The sequence below is a fragment of the Chiloscyllium plagiosum genome, chromosome 24 (assembly GCF_004010195.1).
Source record: "Chiloscyllium plagiosum isolate BGI_BamShark_2017 chromosome 24, ASM401019v2, whole genome shotgun sequence".
Lineage (NCBI taxonomy): Eukaryota > Metazoa > Chordata > Chondrichthyes > Orectolobiformes > Hemiscylliidae > Chiloscyllium > Chiloscyllium plagiosum.
The window spans coordinates 35536420-35552118 of record NC_057733.1 but is presented as its reverse complement, the minus strand read 5'-3'; the positions used below and the strand labels follow the sequence as shown (position 1 = coordinate 35552118).

The 15699-nt window shown below is 40.2% G+C and overlaps 1 protein-coding gene across 1 annotated transcript in view; it reads right to left on the bottom strand.

Annotated features, from left to right (window-relative positions):
* The window catches only part of fscn2b (fascin actin-bundling protein 2b, retinal), a 45370-nt gene extending 32592 nt beyond the window's left edge, over positions 1 to 12778 (bottom strand). Inside the window, exon 1 of the mRNA XM_043714779.1 lies at positions 11016 to 12778. Coding sequence (XP_043570714.1) covers positions 11016 to 11838 — 823 coding nt within the window. The 5' untranslated portion in view covers positions 11839 to 12778. The remainder of the gene's footprint in view (positions 1 to 11015) is intronic.
* Positions 12779 to 15699: the final 2921 nt, after the last annotated feature.

Here is a 15699-nt window from a genome sequence, read left to right as displayed (position 1 = left end):
ATTATTTTTACAAAAGAGTGGTGTTTTATAAGAATAGTATTAAAGAGAGAATTATTAAAAGTAACATGGGAGATGATTGAGTTTAATGATTACATTAGAATTTGCTAATGGTTATTGTGGAGTAAGTGAGTTCTAAAGTGGTTGGAAATGGGCTGGTAGATTCTCTGACGAATAGATGATAGTCATGCTAAGGGAAGGCAGTGCTTTGGCCTAAAGGGAAGCATAATAGAATTCTGAAGGGAAATGAGTGAGTCAATTAGAAAGGCCTAGAAATTATATTTCACATCTCTATTTAGTGATGTCTCTATTGCAGAGGAAATAGAGTGCAGCCAACATTTTATAAATTTTAAGGTATAACTAATCATAGACTGATTAATTTAACATCTGTGGTAGAGAAACTTGTAGAGTTGTTAATGAAAGGTAAAATTAAAATGTATCTAGATGAACTAGAGAAATTAATTTGATATGGCCAGCATGTATTTCAAAAGGGATGATTGTGCTTGGCAAACCTGCGTAATTGGCTTCAAGCTTCACTCATAGAATGATACAACACAGAAAATTGACTATTTGGCTACCATATTAATGCTAGGACATCCACAGCATAATTTAGGTCAACATCTTAATGCAGAACTGCAGTGTTGCATTGCTTGAGGTGTCACTTTCTCGATGAGCTGTGATGCAATGATATTATTTAAAATCAGCTTTTCTGATATCTAACTCAACATTCTTTCCTCAAATAACATTATCAAAGACAAATGAATTGCTCTTTCATTTTATTGCTGCTTTTGGCAACTTTCTGTCCACAATATAGCTACTGCATCTTAAGACCAACTGTACAGCAAAGTAATTTATTATATTTGTAGTTTGAGATGTGAGGTCTTTGATGAGGTTCTATGTAAGTATGGCTTCTTTCTTAGGCCAGTAACAATAATAAAATTGCAAATGAGAAACATTAGATATGATAATGAATGGGTGAATGTAATAATGAAAGGATAGATTTTCCTTGCAGGCAAAATTTAAGCTTTCCTAACCATTGGCTGACACTTCAAATTGCTGTGGATGCTATATTTCTTTAAAGAGAGGGTAGAATGTCTGAATTACAAGAAAGTCAAATCTACATTTGGAGGCATTGGGTGAGATAAATGGCAATGGATTTTTGTAATTAGTTTGTTCCAGAGTTGACACATTTTTCAAAGTCATAAAACAACCTAGGATGGATGCACTCATTGCTAGTGTTCTAATTTACCTGCCATTGATGAAAAATCACAGAAAATCTTAAATGATGCCAGATCTCCACATCAAAAGGCATGGAGGCATATTAGATTAAGAAAATGATTTAAAATGGAAAGTTCTGACTTCTTCTCAGGGACTTTAGATGGTCAAAAGTGACTGTCCCATTATAAAATGCCAATTCTATTTATCAATTTTAAAAATAGGCTGTAATATTAGAGTTGAAAAAATCACAGAAGCACCAGGTAATCTGTGTTCAATGGCTTGCTCTCTTCCAACTTAGTTTTATTTCAAATTTCAAACAATACTATTTTGCTAGTCTTTTTCATTGAGGCCAAGCTCCATACATCTCAATTGCAAGATCAACAGGTTAACCCTGTTCTAAATATTGTGGAGAATTTATCATTAATACGTTTGTTGCTCTCAGCGCTACAGATCTGCTCTCTGGAATAATCTACCAATGCTTATAAAAGTACCGCCCACATGGAGACAATTACGTCCTCCCTTGCTTCTACAATGTACTGAAGGAAGCATACAGAAAGCAGGTTTACTGTGTGGGATGATTCCAGTAAACTGACAATATGAAAGTTACACCTAGCCTCCCTCTGCTGTGATCCCTGTTGCAAAATACACACATGTCAATATAAAATTGAGACAGCATAATGATTATGATTAAAGTCTCAGGACAATTTCCAGTATGAAGTGCAACTAGTTAGCTTAATGAGTTTGTCATTAAAATTAGAAAGTCTGTGTATTCATTTCACTTTCTGGGTGGAAATAACTTGAAAAACATATCAAACCAGATGACAGGGTTGTCACTGTTTGGACCGTAAAACCTTGTACTGTGGGAAACCAATACGAACAGCAAATACTCCCAGGTTAAGTTTTATTCTTTTGATCTATAATAAAGCTCTCCTTCTTGTCTCCAACAATTGGTTTCAACTCCAAATTCCACACAGCACTGAAAAGCCTGACAGAAATTTCCTTCTGATGGAGAATCACTGACAGTAGAACCTTTGTGTCTACCATTGCTGATTCAACCAGAGCTTTGATGCTCTGGCAGGATTTTAACTACAAGATGTGAACAGGTGTAGATGGCTGCAGGCGAGGGGTTAAAAAAGGGAAAAATATTAACATGACCCAGTTGACTTCTACATTTATGGTGTATGGAAAACCCCTTTGTAATGGGTCAGTGACTAAATATGAAGCCTCTTCAGTAATTAAAGTATGGATTATTCCTGTAAAATGCTGTCTGTCCCTTTAAACTGAAAGCTGCTGTTTTCTTCATGTTAGCAACCTTGAAAATGTCCAAAATGTCCCTTGCAGTTGCAACAGTTTTTCATATTTCAGTTGATAAAAATTCCCTGCATAATGATGCAAAAATAACTGGAGAAGATATTACTAATCATTTTTAGAAAATGTTTTTACAATCTTACTTCAATTTAACTGAAAACCTATTACGAATGTGCATTCTGTAGAACTGTATCAAATGATTTGGGCAGCCTTGGTCAACAAATCTACAAGTCATAAGCCGATAGCACTGACTCGCCTCTAATGTGGCATTGATTGGCAACATTGCTTAGAACATAGAATTTAGAATAGTACAGTACAAGAACAGGCCCTTCGTCCCATGATGTTGTGCCAAATATGACAACAAGTTAAACTGATCCCTTCTGCTGAACCAGGGTCCATAGCCCTCCATTCCTTACTTATTCATGTCCTTATGTAAAAGTCCCTTAAACGCCCCTAATCGTATCTGCCTCCATCACCACCTCGAGCAGCACATTCTCAGCACCTATCATTCTCTATTTAAATAAAATTGCCTCTCACATTTCTTTTGAATGTCCCACTCTTCCCCTAAATGCTTGCCCTCTAGTATGAGGAAGAGTGGAAGATTCTAGTGTTGTAGGGGTACTCTTTTGCACTTAGATTGGGCACATTGTTGAGTTGGAGTAGAGGAGCTTTATTCTTTGGGTGGAAGTGCTTAACCTGGGAGCAGGTACTCCCTCTATAACCAGATTAGATTCCCTACAGTGTGGAAACAGGCCCTTCGTCCCATCAAGTCCACACCAACACTCTGAAGAGTAACCCACCCAGACCCATTTCCCTCTGTCCAGAAGTCATAGCTGTGCAAGTCAAAGCTATGAGAAATCAATGCCAGACTATTGTATCAGTGTCAGTCATATTTGCACTGAGAAGTCACTAGGATCTACCGAGATGGAGCTAAAAGGCCTGGGACCGGAAATGAATCAATACATCAATTGTGTTAGGGGACTCTCTAATCTGAGGCACTGACAGACGTTTCTATGGCCCGCAGCGAAAATTTAGAATGGTGTGTTGTCTCCCTGGTGCCAGGACCAAGGATGTCTCAGAGAGGCCGCAGAATGTTCATCAAGGGGGAAATGGCCTAGCAGGAGGTCATTGTACACGCTGGAACCAATAACATAGGAAGGGAAAAGGATGAGATTCTGAAGGGAGAATATAGAGAGTTAGGCAGGAATTTAAAAAGCGTAGTAATATCTGGATTAACCCCGGTGCTATGAGCTAATGAGAGTAGGAATAGGAGGATAGAGCAGATGAATGTGTGGCTGAGGAGCTGGTGTATAGGAGAAGGATTCACATTTTTGGATCATTGGAATCTCTTTTGGGGTAGAACTGACCTGGACAAGAAAGATGGATTGTACCTGAATTGGAAGAGGACTAATATATTGGCAGGGAGATTAGCTAAAGCAGCTCAGGAGGATTTAAATTAGCAAGGTTGGGGGTGGGGGTTGGACCCAGGGAGATAGTGAGGAAAGAGATCAGTCTGAGACTGGTACAGTTTATAAAAGAAGTGAGTCAAACAGTCAGGGCAGGCAGGGACAAAGCAGAGAACAAGGTAGGACTGATAAATTAAACTGCATTTATTTCAATGCAAGAAGCCTAACAGGGAAGGCAGATGAACTCAGGGCATGGTTAGGAACATGGGACTGGGATATCATAGCAATTACAGAAGCATGGCTCAGGGATGGACAGGACTGGCAGCTTAATATTCCAGGATACAAATGCTACAGGAAGGACAGAAAGGGAGGCAAGACAGGAGGGGGAGTGGTGTTTTTGATAAGGGATAGGATTACAGCTGTACTCAAGGAGGATATTCCCGGAAATACATCCAGGGAAGGTTTTTGGGTGGAACTGAGAAATAATATAGGGATGATCACCTTATTGGGATTGTATTATAGAGCTCCCTAATAGTCAGAGGGAAATTGAGAAACAAATTTGTAAGGAGATTTCATTTATCTGTAAGAATAATAGGGTGGTTGTGGTAGGGGATTTTAACTTTCCAAATATACACTGGGACTGCCATAGTGTTAAGGGTTTAGATGGAGAGGAATTGTTAAGTGTGTACAAGAAAAGTTTATGATTCAGTGTGTGGATGTACCTTTAGAGAAGGTGCAAAACTTGACCTACTCTTGGGAAATAAGTCAGGGCTGGTGACTGAGGTGTCAGTGGGGAGCACTTTGGGGCCAGTGACCATAATTCTATTAGTTCAAAAATATTGGTGGAAAAAAATAGACCAGATTTAAGAGTTGAAGTTCTAAATTGGAGAAAGGCTAATTTTGATGGTATTAGACAAGAACTTTCAAAAGCTGATTTTGGGTAGATGTTCGCAGGTAAAGGGATGGCTGGAAAATGGGAAGCCTTCAGAAATGAGATAACGAGAGTCCAGAGAAAGTATATTCCTGTTAGGGTGAAAGGAAAGGCTAGTAGGTATAGGGAATGCTGGATGACTAAAGAAACTGAGGGTTTGGTTGAGAAAAAGAAGGAAGCATATGTCAGGTATAGACAGGATAGATTGAGTGAATCCTTTGAAGAGTATAAAGGCAGTAGGAGTATACTTAAGAGAGATATCAGGAGGGCAAAAAGGGGACATGAGATAGCTTTGGCAAATAGAGTTAAGGAGAATCCAAAGGTTCTTACATTAAGGATAAAAGGGTAACTAGGGAGAGAAAAGGGGCCCTCAAATATCAGCAAGGCGGCCTCTGTGTGGAGCTGCAGGAAATGGGGGAGATACTAAATGAATATTTTGCATCAGCGTTTACTGTGGAAAAGGAAATGGAAGGTATACAATGTAGAGAAATAGTTGGTGACATCTTGAAATATGTCCATATTACAGAGGAGTAAGTGCTGGATGTCTTGAAACACAAAAGTGGATAAATCCCCAAGACCTGATTAGGTGTACCCTAGAACTCTTTGGGAAGCTAGGGAAGTGATTGCTGAACCACTTGTTGAGATATTCGTATCATTGATAGTCACAGGTGAGGTGCCGGATGACTGGAGGTTGGCTAATAAGGTGCCACTATTTAAGAAAGGTGGTAAGGACAAGCCAGGGAACAATAGACCGGTGAGCCTGATGTCGGTGGTAGGCAAGTTGTTGGAGGGAATCCTGAGAGATAGGATGTACATGTATTTGGAAAGGCAAGGACTGATAATGGATAGTCAACATGGCTTTATGCATGGGAAATCATGTCTCACAAACTTGATTGAGTTTTTTGATGAAGTAACAAAGAGGATTGATGAAGGTAGAGCAGTGAACATGATTTATATAGACTTCAGAAAGGCGTTCGACAAGGTTCCCATGGGAGACTGATTAGCAAGGTTAGATCTCATGGAACACAGGGAGACCAAGCCATTTGGATACAGAACTGGCTCAAAGATAGAAGATGGTGGTGGAGGGTTGTTTTTCAGACTGAAGGCCTGTGACCAGTAATGTACCACAAGGATCGGTGCTGGCTTCACTGTGTTTCGTCATTTAAATAAATGATTTGGGTGTGAGTATAGGAGATATAGTAAGTAAGTTTGCTGATGACGCCAAAATTGGAGGTGTAGTGGACAGTGAGGAAGGTTACCTCAGATTACAATGGGATCTTGATGAGATGGACCAATGGGCTGAGGACGGCAGAAGGAATTTAAATTAGATAAATGCGAGGTACTGCTTTTTGGGAAAGCAAATCTTAGCAGGACATATACACTTAATGGTAAGGTTCTAGGGAATGTTGCTGAACAAAGAGACCTTGGAGTGCAGATTAATAGCTCCTTGAAAGTAGAGTCGCAGGTAGGTAGGTAGTGAAGAAGGCATTTGGTATGTTTCCATTATTGGTCAGCGTATTGAGGACTGGAGTTGGGAGGTCATGTTGTGGCTGTACAGGACATTGGTTAGGCCACTTTTGGAATATTGCATGCAATTCTAGTCTCCCTCCTATCAGAAGATGTTCTGAAACTTGAAAAGATTTACAAGGATATTGCCAAGTTTGGAGAAATTGAGTTCTTGGGAGAGTTTGAATAGGGTGGGGTTGTTTTCCCTGGACCATTGGAGGCTGAGGGGTGACCTTAGAGGTTTATAAAATCATGAGGGGCATGGATAGGATAAATAGACAAAGTCTTTTCCCTGGCGTGGGGGAATCCAGAACTAGAGGGCATAGATTTAGGGTGAGAGGCGAAAGACATAAAAGAGACCTAAGGGACAACTTTTTCACGCAGAGGGTGGTAAGTGTATGGAATGAGCTGCCAGAGGAAGTGGTAGAGGCTAGTACAATTGCAACATTTGAAAGGCATTTGGATGGGTATATGAATAGGAAGGGTTTGGAGGTTTATGGGCTGGGTGATGGCAGGTGGAACTAGATTGGGTTGGAATATCTGGTTGGTATGGACAGGTTGGACCGAAGGGTCTGTTTCCATGCTGTACATCTCTATGACTCTAAATGCCTTGTTAATGGCAGAAACACGCCATTAACAGTTAATAATCAGCTTCTTAACTTAAACTTAAGTCAAACAAGCTAGATGTCGAGAAATCTTGACATGGTGATCAGGGTTTATTAGCTGTAAGAGAAGTTGGACAAACTTGGATTGTTTTTGGCAGAGCGTCAGAGGCTGAGGGAGGTCCTGATAGAAAGATATAAAATTATGTGAGGCATGGATAGCGTGGATAGTCAGAGTCTTTTTCCAGGGTGGAAATGTCAAATACTAGGGGACATAGGTTTAAGGCGAGACGAGCAATGTTTAAAGGAGATGTGTGAGGGAAGTTTTTTGACACAGAAGGCAGTAGGTCCCTCGAATGCGCTGTCAGGGAAGGTGGTAGAAACAGATACGATCATAAAGTTTAAGAGGCATTTGGACAGAAACATAACCAGGCAATGAACAGAAGGACACGGAGTGTGGGCAGGCTGATGGGATTAAATTAGAATGGCATTATGGTCAGCACAGTCATGGCACACTGACCGGCCTGTTCCTGTGCTAAACTGTTCTATATTCTATGTTCTAAAACCTGTGCTAAACTGTTCTATATTCTATGTTCTAAAAGGGACGAGGGGCCACATGTCGGGTAGCCTGCCATCCAGTTCAATTGTGTATTTTACTGGGCTGGCATGTTCTGAGTTGTGGTCTTTACTGCTGGTCCTGGATGAAGAGGAAAATCCTTAAGTGTACTTAAGGAAGTGGCCCTATGAATACTGGACGCATTGGTGGTCATCTTTCAAGATTCTTTAAATTTTGGAATAGTTCATACAGATTGGAGGGCAGATGCTGTAATCCTAATATTTAAAAAAGAGCGATAGGGAGAAAGCAAAGAATTATAGATCAGTGACTATGACATTGGTAATGGGGAGAAAGTGAGGACTGCAGATGCTGGATATCAGAGTCGAGAAGCACAGCAGGTCAGGCAGCATCCGAGGAGCAGAGAATTAATGTTTTGGGCATAAGCACTTCATTCCAGAAATGAAGGGAAAGGATTCTGATACAGGAACAAGGATGTCTTGCAGTCTTGATACAGGGCATTGATGAGCCATACCTGGAATGTTTTAGTCTCCTGTTTTAAGGAGAGTTTGCTAAATTAATTTCTAGGGTGGAGGGACTGCTGTATGAGGAGAGATTGAGTCAGTTATGTTTATATACAATGGAGTTTTGAAAGATGAAGGACTAGAAACCTATAAAATTCAAATAGGACTAGAGGATGGTTGCAATGTGGAATCTGCTGCCTGAGAGATTGGTGGAGGGAGGTACTCTCACAATGTTTAAAAAGCATCTGGACAAGCACTTACAATAACAGGGCATAGTAGCTATGGACCAAGTGCAGGTAAATGGGATTAGTACATGTTTGGTGTCTGTTAGTTGGCTAGACATAATGGCCAATTGTATGAGTCAATGACTAGACAGGTTAGATGCAGGAAGGATGTTGGGGGTCTCCAGAACCAGGAGTCATTGTTTAAGTATAAGGGGCAAATCATCTAGGACTGAGGTGAGAAAACATTTCCTCACCCAGGGAGTGGTGAGTCTGGAGTTCATTACCACTAAGGTTGCAGCCTAAACATTGTGTTTCAAAAAGGAATTAAATATTCCTCTTGTGGCTCAAGGGATCCCAGGACATTGGGTCACGGGTTAGGATATTGAGCTCCTGATGATCAGCTATGATCATATTGAATGGGGGAGCAGGGTCGAGGGGTCGAATGGCCTATTTCTTGCTCCTATCTTCTCTGTTTCCATGTAATCCCTGTTTCTGCATCATCCTATCCAGTAGGACCTCCAGATCCCTGCAGCACGTTGGAACACTGAACTCTCCAAGTCTGCCATGTTTGGGTCAAATGTCAGGAACTCTGAAAGACAGTGCTTGTCTGGTGCACAACTGGCTTTTATGGATGGCATGGGCTTAAGGGACACCAATTAATTCTGAGATACCTGTGCAATGGCAGGTTGTTCTGGGATTGGCAAGTGTTAGGATGGGACTGGAATCAGACATGAGGGATGCTATAGAGGCAGGGTAAGTAATTAATAAGGTATGTTTGGTAAGATCTGATGAGAAAACTAATTAGGCCTCACAGTGAACAATCATCCAAAAAACTCAATGCAATTTTCTCTTTGCCAAAAAATCATAAGATTCAGCCCAGAGTTTCAAATAATGTGATAACAAGGTGTGTCACAAATACTATAATGTTCATTCCTGAATTAAATCCATCCCTGTTTACATGAGCTAAATTGAATTGAATTCCACAACGTAAAGATGATAAAAATTGGTCAAGAATGTGAAGAGAGCATTGGAAATTTGGCTGATGCCCAGATATAGAGGGCTGAAGGCCCTGCACAGTAATTATAGGATATTTTGGAACATGTGAGGTCCCCATGGCCAATAAACAAGCTCATTGATATAATAGAGGTCAGGAGAGACCAACATCAGGGATTACCAGTTTGCCATCTATCAGAACAATCCATCATGGGTTTAATAGGATACACTTCATAAAACAGGTGTAACTACCATTTTAACAGGAGTAGAGGATCCACCTAGGGGACCTTGATAGGATTGTGGTCTGAAGAGAAGATCAGGATTTTTTTCAAATCATTGCCATAGTGATACTTCCAAGAGATCTCCAGCAAAGTCAATTTGTCCTGTCAATCTTCTATTGCACTTTCTGATATCTCTTCTTGGAGAAAGTTCTCAGTGGCTTACTAATGGTGCTGGTGTCGCCAGAACTAAATTAATAAAGAGTCCTCCTACTGAGACCATGTAATTAAATGGAATCAAAGACAGAAGCTGCTCCTTTATATTTTCAACCACAAATTTTGTCATGATAAAGTTGTTTTAGAAGGGGAAACTACATGTAGGGAAAGAGCTGTTTGAACTACTGAAGTCGATTTTCAGTGAAATGCTATTTATGCTGCATAAGTCTTGTTTAAATTTCATGCAATGTTAATCTCATTAAACAATTCTGTGGAATTGTTGATGCTGTGATCTACCTCCAGACAGAGCAGTCTTCCTCCAAAACCTTGCCTTGGTTACTATTTGTTGTATATGAACATTAGAAATGGAATACATACTGGCTGCTGCACACTTGGAGGATTGGGCATTCACCAGTCAAGATTCAACAGTATTTAGGCATCCCAACTATGCTATCATGCAAGTTTTACCATTGTGTCCAACATATTTTTAATGAATAGATCAAGGTTTACAAAATTTGTTTAAAAAGTGAGAATTAATTCACTGCCAGAAAATGTGCAATTTCACATTCCAGTCAATGGCTGCAAGCCTCTTTCCTGAAGAAGGGCTCTTGCCTGCTCCTCGGAAACTGCCTGACTTGCTGTGCTTTTCCAGTACCACTCTAATCCAGGCAAGCCTAAATGTGACAATACATGATTCTTTCAAATGTTTATTGTCATTGGAAAGTGCCTTATCAGAACCTCTACAATATATAAAATCTATTCAGAACAGCATAGAGAAGAAAATTCCTGAGACCAGTTAATGGTCTATCAGACTTCAGAGACCTTTAAAGCTCCTAACAAAGCTTAGCTCCAGTAAATCAAGAAGAAAAAGTAGAACCTACTGCATCATGTAAAAGAGTAAATTTTAAGCATGGATTTCTAGAAACAAAAAAATGTTTTTTTTTTTTGTTTGCCTGTATAGGTCTACAACATTTAATTTGGCAAATAGGTTGCATTACTTTTCAAAATATTTAATTGGAATTAAAAGACTCCATTTCCTAGGGTGTTATTAGAAACATTTTAATATCTCCCAGAAGGAGGAATGTGCTACTTTCTCCTTATATACTGCAATGATTGATTAAGTACTAACTTTCACAAATAAATTCATAAGAAGAATAATATTCCCTTCTAAACATGCAATCTAAAATTCAATGATTTTAGCTGCAGTTGAGATATTTTCTAGTCAACCTGTTCAGAGATGCTATTACACACCTCAGAAGCAGATGGGATTTGAACCGTAGCCTCCTTAGGGACATTACCACTCTGCCCAAGCTCCTCACCTTGTCTGATGGACACCAGGCGGCCATTTGAAGCTCGTAAAATCACTTGAGGATGACTCTGCTCCAAATCAAAGAGGTCATCTTTACCAGGCTTGGAATTTCGTCCGGATCTTAGCATACCAGTTGGTCCCATTGCACTCAAGTATTTTCCTTCATGATCCTTGAAGGCGATCTTCCCAGCTTTAAATTCCAAAGTGTAGCCAGTGCCCTGATCACGTTTCTTAATCAGCTTTCCATCATTTCTGAGAAACCTATTGTCACAGGTTTGGATGCTGTACTTCTTCTCTTGGTAAATCAAGGTGATGAGAGCATCCACGCCCCAAGGAATGTCACTGTCAGCTGACAGCTCACCTTCTCGGGCTGACAGATGGGCGTATCTTTTGCGACTGACACTTAGAAGGTTGGCTTGAGGGTGGCTGGCGAGGTGGATGGACCAAAGTTCGGACTCAGTGATAGTCTGTGCAAAGCATGAGAGATGGTCTTCAGATCCACCAAAGTACCGTTTATGAGGTTCAGACTGCAGAGTCCATCTGCCATCGGCATGTGCAATAACGGTGAATCTGCAGTCAGTGTCAGGTTTCTCTGCCTCACATGACACATTGCCATCCTTATTAGCCAACAGGTACCGCCCAAGGTGGCTCTTGAAAAAGACCACTGAGTTGTTCCCTTCATCCTGTTCCAGCATCCAGATTTGCTTCTTCTTCAGACTGACACCAGATGCATTGACTTTGAAACCAAACGCCTCTGCTGTAAGGTACTTATTGCTACAATTGATTAAGCCAAACTGGATCCGTAAAGCTTGGTGGGTACCGTTTGTGGGCATTTTTGTTCTTTCAGGTTGATTTCCTTCTCACTGTGAAACTTCTGAATGTTTATTTTTGCAATAACTCTGAACTGGAAGCAACAGAGGCACTTTTGTTTAGATCTGCTCCTGACAGATTTGAAGTGGACCAAATATCTAAAACACCTAAATCCGCGAGAAGCAGTCACTGACGTCAGCTTCAATGTCCCAGTTCCCAAACCTCTTCACTTACCTACACAACGCTTTGGTAAATCTTTTAATTGCAATCATCCAGAGGTACCTCAGAAAATAATTGTCATGTTCTGAAGACTTCGTACTTCAGATTGGCTTTTTTTTGTACTTGTCCACTTTTTTTTGTACTTGTCCCAGATGCTGCAGGCTGCTCTAATCGTTCATGCTGTGGATTATAGCTCACAGATTTTAATAAACTGCCAATGCTTTGTAATTAATAGCAGAGCTTGCTGGCACAACAAAAGGAGTTTTATGTGGAACAGTGGTCCTTTTGTGTGTTTCCTTCCTTCGCGTTCCAGTGGACCCGTTTCTTCAAACGTAATTAATCGGTTGTAATATCCTTCCTTCTATAATTCTTTCAGTTCATTTTTGTACACCGGCGTGCCCAGTCTCTCAGATACATCGCTCTGCTTAGCACACCATCTATCTGTCGCTCTGAATTATCGTGCGGTATTTCAGGTGAAAAACCAGGTGACATGTGATAGCCTTCCGTGTAAGCGGGTTGTTGAGGTGTCCTCTTTCTTTTTGCGGGAGTGTAAAATTACTCTGTTCTCTGATTCCTCTCTCCCTGTCACCTGCAGCCTTCTCCAGTTTTACTGTTTAATCCTATTTACCATTATCCCAGGGCCTCTATTTCTCGTCTTTAATCCTTTGATCCTTTCTTATTCCAAAATATCTTACTCCAGCTGCACTAATTCTACCTTTAGTTGTGCATTTCCCTGGTAAAAAAGATACATTACAAAAAAAAGTGGAACATTAACTCATAGGTGTATAATCAGCAGTCAATTCAAGAACATGGCAGAATATGCCCTGTGTATCACTACTGCTCCTAGTCGCCTCAGGCAACTGACTGTGTGGAGTTTGCACATTCTCCCCGTGTTTGCGTGGGTTTCCTCCGGGTGCTCCGGTTTCCTCACACAGTCCAAAGATGTGCAGGTCAGGTGAATTGGCCATGCTAAATTGCCCGTAGTGTTAGGTAAGGGGTAAATGTAGGGGTATGGGTGGATTGCGCTTCGGCGGGTCAGTGTGGACTTGTTGGGCTGAAGGGCCTGTTTCCACACTGTAAAGTAATCTAATCTAATCTAATGTCTGAAATTCTAATTTACATGCACATCAAAGTACACTGAGAGACTTCAAAATTTTGCCTGTGAACAAAGGCTGACAGACACCAAGCAAACTCTGGCACAAAATCAAATGCATTTTTATGGCAAGTTATGAATGCTATACACATATCAATTCCTCTTCTCAGCTCCAAACTATTAACAAACACTGAAGAAAATTTAAGCTCCAAACAAAAGTTTTATTGTTTAAGTTCCAAGAATAGTGGGAATCAAGAGTGGATTCTGCATAAATTTATAATATTCACTTTAAGTGGTAACATTATTTTTGTTCAAGCTTCTGGTCATAAGCATGCTGATATTTTGAGTTACAAAGGATACTCTATACATTTAGTTTTCTTTCAGTTTCATTGTGATGGAGTCATTCTACTGTCATTCTTAGATCATGAACATGCACCATTGAACAGCCTTGCGGGATCACCTATTGATTTGGAAACAAAGGGAAGACTGACATTTTAAAGAGAGACACAAATGATAGACAGTAATGGAGAAATACAAGTCCATTCCAAAGCTTAGAAAGGGAGAGGAAGATTCTTTATTGCATTAGTCACAAACAGCCCCAACACATGTTGACTATCACTGACAGACATCAATCTGCAGATTTTCAATTTACTTGTCTCCCAATCTTGAGACATCAATAGTAAAATGTTCATTTTCCATATCTGTAGTTCCAGGTTCTAACCTCTTTTATAACTAATGCTTTAGTGTGCAGGTTTTATAAAGATGAATTTTGTCAGTTCGCAACCTGGCTATGGTTGAGGCACTTCAAAATAAAGAAGATACTCTATTTCTCTGGTGATGGAGGTAGTGTGGAGTGAAAATGATGTTCCACCTATATGGCAATATTCAACTGTTACTGCTGTTTAAGTATGGTAGCTCTCTCATTCTAAACTGAACACACCCTTCAGAGGACTGTGGTAAAATTTCGACAAGTTCCTTCCTTAAAATGCAGTCTTTAATTTTTCGTTACATTTACTTTTGTGTCATAATCCATGGAACTTTCATTGCTATAAATTTTGATTTTGTATATCGTACCTGTACTTTTAAGCACATTCAAAATGGTAATCCTGTCATGTATGTCCATTTCTGATGTAGGCTGAGTTGAATGCCATTTTGGGTAGGGACAATACTATCAGCACTAGGAGTCTACAATGTAAGCATGCAGAGGAGGCAGAATGTGATGTCAGTCAGCGTATAATACTGATTTGACTGGAGTGTTATCAGTTTCAAACTGTGGGCTCAAGTTCTTTCTTAACTTTACACAGCTGAACGTGCATTCAGCAACAAGAAGGATTTCCTGATCATGCAACAATGAGACAACAGACTGGCCATTAACGAGGATCCAGCCTAGTTTAAAACTGTGGAGCATTTGTGAAAAGCATCCTATAAACAAATGCAAGTTCTAGCAGCTCAGTCAGAAAAGTTTATGGATAAAATAAAGTACCTTCATTTTGCTGTTGATTATCTCTTGGTAAAATTCATATTATCAATATTGGCAATTGACAAAATCACCAATTAAAATAAAATTCAAGCCTACTCATTCATCCTGTGGCAAGGGTGGCAGGGGATCATTTTCATTGTCACTGCCCAATCATCTGGAGAAATGGCTCACCCATACATTGGAGGATCTGCCTCATTTTCAGGTGACTAATTCCAAGACTTTTTCCCCAATTCATTCAGTTATGCTAGATATGTTTGTTAGCACAGCAAATAAATGAAAGATAATGGACAGTTTTCCACTCTATGGGCAACAGGAAAAATACAGCAAAAATGACATTTTCTCGCTGCCATGAAAACAAATCCCATATTTTCCATAAAATTTAAATGGCGGGTTCAGGGTTTGCTACCTTATTTCCATGCAAATTCAACTAATTTCTACACAGCTCCCAATATCCCTCTTTCGAGAAGTTAGATGATACAAATTTCTAACATAAAGTTTGCAGTGGTAACCAGCCGGCAGTAGCTTGCTGGTTGCTTCTCTGGGCTTTCTTCCAATTCTGTTCTGACCACAGTGTCCCTGCATGTACCATTGACACATGTCCTTGCATTCTTCATCCATGTAAGTTGGCACTGGCAAACCATCAGCCTCATTACGTCATTATGCCTGTTCCAGGACCAACTCACATTTCAGCCCTTCAGGACTTTAGTGTGAAGGTCACTGATATTGTGATTTACATGCTTCAGCCAGTTTGCTATGCATACAGGGACACACACATATTTCATGCATCTACACAGGATACAACTACAATTCTTAGCTTCATTTCTTTGAGTTTATTCGCTTTGTGCTTACTTAGAGGCTGCCAGCTTTTGTTGCTTGCATTGTTTTTAGCACAGAGGGTGAGACAGCAGCTTGTTGTGGCTCCAACCACTGAACAGTTAAGGGGTTGGACATTTTGCTGTACAGCAAGGCCACACCAACAGCTTGTGCCAGCAGCTCATGCAGAAAACATACTGCATGTGTTTCAGCCAAGTGGCAATGTGTGAAATACAAAGGGGTACAGTCCTTAGTGAGGTCAAGGGAGACTATGGTCAA